The sequence below is a fragment of the Penaeus japonicus genome, unplaced genomic scaffold (assembly GCF_977035675.1).
Source record: "Penaeus japonicus unplaced genomic scaffold, GWHDUDI00000001_assembly GWHDUDI00000024, whole genome shotgun sequence".
Lineage (NCBI taxonomy): Eukaryota > Metazoa > Arthropoda > Malacostraca > Decapoda > Penaeidae > Penaeus > Penaeus japonicus.
The window spans coordinates 29,868,751-29,873,750 of NW_028234426.1; the positions used below are offsets into that span (position 1 = coordinate 29,868,751).

At 33.2% G+C, this 5,000-nt stretch overlaps 1 protein-coding gene across 7 annotated transcripts in view; it reads right to left on the reverse strand.

Moving 5' to 3' along the window:
- The window catches only part of Syx1A (Syntaxin 1A), a 42,013-nt gene that overhangs the window by 19,809 nt on the left and 17,204 nt on the right, over positions 1-5,000 (reverse strand). For 2 of the 7 annotated variants that reach the window (XM_086550980.1, XM_086550978.1), the window contains exon 5: positions 4,691-4,801. The exons of 3 other annotated variants lie outside the window; for them this stretch is intronic. In XM_086550980.1, the coding sequence (XP_086407106.1) occupies positions 4,691-4,801 (111 nt within the window). Of the gene's footprint in view, positions 1-23; positions 2,479-4,690 lie in introns of those variants that run through there. 2 more of the 7 variants (XR_015192200.1, XM_086550982.1) reach the window with 2 other exon arrangements.

Here is a 5,000-nt window from a genome sequence, read left to right on the forward strand (position 1 = left end):
TCAAAGAAATCAAATGAATATCCTAAGGTTTTGCTATCTTTAATAAAATTAAAAGATAAAACAGTACAAAGCAGCAGCATACAATTCATATCAAATTTTATCAAATAACATAATGCATGACATATAATAGACATAAAGAGCCCTCTGCTCTTCAAAAAAAATTATAATTACAGCAAAAATTCTGAATGATGAATAAATCTGAAACAAATCCTGCTGGCACTTGTGATGGCATCAAGAATATACAAATAAAAAGATCAATCACTTTTTTCTCTAGCATTAAACCAGACAACATGATAGAGAACTAATATAATCTCATTGTAATCAGTTCTTAAAACATGAATTCAGTCTGCTCTTAAACCCACTGACACCGAGAATGCTTGTATACATGCCTGTACAACATTATGGACTTGTTCTACTATCTTTTTTACATATAGATGGCTCCACAAATGTTTAGTCACCAAGGCATTAATCACAAGGCCTAGCTGAACCCACTTATTTACCCTATTCCTTATAATTGAATGGAAAATGTTTTGATTTCTACTATCATTATCATTGTTATTAGTGTTAACCCAATGCCGCCGGCCACAGACGGCGATTATGTAATATGATAGCGTGGGTGCCGTCATACGCCGTCAATGATATAATTGATTTAGGCCTATGCGTTCGAGACCCCCGGCATTGACGCCAAAAAGGACGAAACGGCCCGGCGGGAATGGGTTAAAACAGTAATAATGATAATAGTAGTAATATCAATAATAATGTTATTAACAGTAAGAATGATAATAGATACCATTTTTTCCAAAAAATTCAAGGAATGGGGTAAATTCAAGAATGGGGTAAATAGGTCTAATAATCGACTCCTTGGTAAGTGCCTGTGGAGTCATATTTATGTAAAAGCCAATAAAACAAACAAACAATGTGAACAATGCATGTTCCAGGCATTAATGGGTTAAGAGTGTATACATACTGTACACATACAGCTAAATGCAAACACACACACTCACACACACAAACACACATACATACATATGCACCTACTTATCTGAATAACTTAAAGCTAACAAAACGTTTGTCTTTTTAAATGATTTAGAAGAATGAATTCAAATCAATACTCCTATTTGAAGAGAGGAAAGTACTGACCATGGTAAAATGTGAAACCATTTCAAGAAACGATTATAAAATCTCCATTAAAACAATCATAATTTGCAACAGTTGTTTTTTTCAATTTACCTAAAAGTTTGTCACAGCATACAACCAAATATCATGATCTTGTAAATACCACAGGTAGAAAAAAATACAAGCAAACCATAATGATAAACTGTGATATCTGACACCTCTATGAAAGACTAAAGTCTGAAATGAACTCAGCACTAGTAAATAGTCTGAAGTATCTCCATTCAGATGGATCTGACAGCCAAAGCATTGGAGCTTTAGCCAGGCAACTTAGAATATTTGCATCCTTTCTAAAACTTAGCTTCATGCTAAACAACCTCGTTAAAAACTAACCTGCATTCAGCTTCTATGACACATCATTGGCTTTATCAACTGCGAACAAAATCCATATTTCTATCGCCTTCTCTACTTCGACTAGACGTGCGCAGCTCCATTAACTTTACACATTAAAATTACATTTACATGTCTCTTACTAATACTGAACCTATTATGCCCTTTTTTTCTTTTTTTTTTTTCTTTTTTACTTTGCATGATATTGAGCCTATAATCCTTGACACTATATTTGGCACATACTATGACCTAATGTGAACCTAAGCTGTGCCCTCGCAATGACAGTAGCTTCAGTTTATATCATATGTCTTTAAGACTACCCACAGACAAGTTCTCATAAATTGAAATGCTAAATACAAGGGAGGAACAAAAAATTATCTTTACACTTCTATACCTCTTTTTTTTTTTAACAATTGCTATTGATCTCTGACAATATTCTTATGTATCACTTATAATGGGAAACTATAATTACTAAGTAACTGAAGAATCTTTCAACAAGAATATACATCACAGTTAATAATAATCAAACTAACCAATACTCCACCAACAACTTCCAGTGTTTGAATAATATCACCTATTTTTTTTTTTTTTTTCTTGACATCTCATACTGCCTCTTTCACCATTATCAATCTTCAATGGGAATGAAACAGATTTAAAATGAAAATAAAACAATAATGAAAAAAAAAAAAAAGCAAGAAAAAATATCTGGACACCAGTGAAATCATAAAACTTCATTTTTAAACCTTTCTAACATACTTCCTATATAAGAATGTGAATAAAAAGATGTCTGGGATACGGCCTCACATGCCGCAACTACCAGAAAGGAAATTTAACAACATTCACTTAAAACTCTATCAGGGCAGTCCACCAGCATTCACTACCATTCTACCAGCTCTACTATGTTAAAGTCACCCCTAAGATAAGAGCAAGAACTAATAAGCAAACTATAACACATATGATGATCATAATTTTCTTCTGTGGAAAGAAAAAGAAAAAAGGGAATTACAAAAAAAATACTGAACATGATGCAAAACTAACTATATTCTATAATAAAATGACAAAAGAAAATCTTACTAATATACCAGGTCTTCTGATGTAATAATAGCCTTTAAAATACATACATACCTATATAAAATACAAAGAAACAGGAATCTACTTTGACTCATTAGCATAAATCAAATCAACTAAAGGTAAAAATATGATGAATCTTCTGTCTTTATTACAGACTAAGAAGTTTATTTGATTTCTTACTTTATTTACATGATGATTCTCCTATACCTAATAAATGAGATATTACTTCTCGGTATAAACTTTTGATACATATTCACCTCACTGGATCCATATGAATAATTTTGTTTGCAATTAGGAACCAGTCAATCTATGTAATATGATAAATAGCCAACAAGAAAAATTGCAAAAGAAAATACAAATCCTTAAAAGGTAAAACTTTTGCTTTTTCATTCAGCTGGTAAAATAAAACCAACTGAGAGCAAATTATGAGAATTGGTTTTATAAAAAATGTTGGTATATCAAACAGCAGTCACATGATTAATCACAATAATTATAAGAATGTCTTAGCCACAACAATGAATACACACAAAAAAAATAAATGAAAATTCTCTAAACTGAAAATTGTCTACTAATAAGCCACACAAACTATTTCCTCTCATATCTGCCTTTATGGAGACTAAACCCACTACCCTCCCATCCAAGAACTAATATCTAATTAATGTCAAAAAAACAAAACACAATTCTAAACAGAAGAAATATATCTATAGATATATGAGCTATACAAGCAGTGCTACAGTACAGAAAAGCTGGAAACAAAAAGCAGCAATTTCACCTAAGAGAAATAATCTCAAGAAATGGACTTCACAACATGAATAACTTGAAATTACCTGTAATAGAACCATGGACAGAATGTCATCTAAAAAGCACAGATATAATCTCCCAAAAGAATAAAAGATTTTCATCACTAAAAACTACATAAAAAAAATAAAAAAAGAAGGGAAATATAATAATGAATGCCTTCAAAATCCAACAAAGCTTCACAAAGGTACATGAATATGACAATTACTGCACAATATGGACCTGGAAAGAAAGTAAATTCATGATATCTAATCACCTACACAAGAACCTTCTGTTGCGTGTGCTATTTACCTCACATCTGCTAAAATAACATGTTAATCCCAGGCCCAAATCCTTACACTATCATATGTCCTTACAATTCCAAGAAAATAGACAGAAATCCTCTAACAACGCTTATATGAGTGTGTTATGATAAAAGGGCATTCATCTATGTTAGTCTGAGTTCATTCAACACAGCAGCCACAGTGTGTGAATAAGGAAATGCACAGCAACAGGCGGTATATTCCCCTTTCTCATCACTAGTCATCTACTATCCCATCTAACATATATTACCTTTAGCTAATGAACACAACATATATTGGCTATGGCAGCTAATGAATCATCTAGCATCTTTTAATCTTCAATTCTCTGTCTGCTTGAAAGGCTATTGTTGCATAAAGCTTCTCTATAAAATAAAAAGAACCAGAAATCAAAACAAACAAATAAGTGATGTGTCTTGTTCATCATTTTGTTAACAATAAAAAGATAAAAACTACTAGCAAGAAAGAACTGAACTTAACTGAACTACCTTTTCAATACAACTCAAGAAAAACTACTGAATCTGCTATTTATGCATGTGTCAGGATCAGTTTCTTGCTCATGATGCTACATAGGCTAAAGAAGTTCTCTGTACTGATGGTAACCCAAGCAATTAAAATAATCTGCCCTTCAAATCATTTGCAGATTACAGACTGACAAATTTCTTCTACATCATATGAAACAGGCAACATCACAGTTTTATTTAAGATTCACCTAATTGTCTTCAAATTTTTATCAGACATGTCACTGAAGCTGTTATTTTCTATCTACAACAAATCAGAGACCAAATCACAAACAGTGATTCCTAGATAGCTAAATCACTGATCGAGTCACATCTACAACTAAAAAAGGGCCCCAAAAGATGAATCAGAATAATGTGGACATAATGACAACACCAATTGAACACACCTAAAGGAAACGAGGAAACGAAGATAGTTCAAGCGATTACAATCACCAAGCGACCCAGCCACAGCAGCTGTTCAACACCCATGTTAATATCATTTTTAGTCGTGTTACTTACCCGCCTCGCTCTGCTTTGGTATCTGATGGCTTTCTTAGTATCCTGTTTGGCAGTGTCCACATAGTCCTGTGCTTCCTGAACGTGATTCTCAATTCTATTCATCAGTTCACCCTGTAGTTGTGGCGGGGATGTGGGGGAAGGATTGTGTGGGATGCCGCAAAGGATGGAGGATAAGGAGGGTAGGGTTTCCAAGGTAAGGAGTTTCAAGACGACAGAGATAGGCAAAACACAAAGATAACAGAGAGGGTAAGGAAGAAGGCAAGAGGGTTAAGGAGACAATTGGCAGTGTAGAACAAAAACCAAATAAACC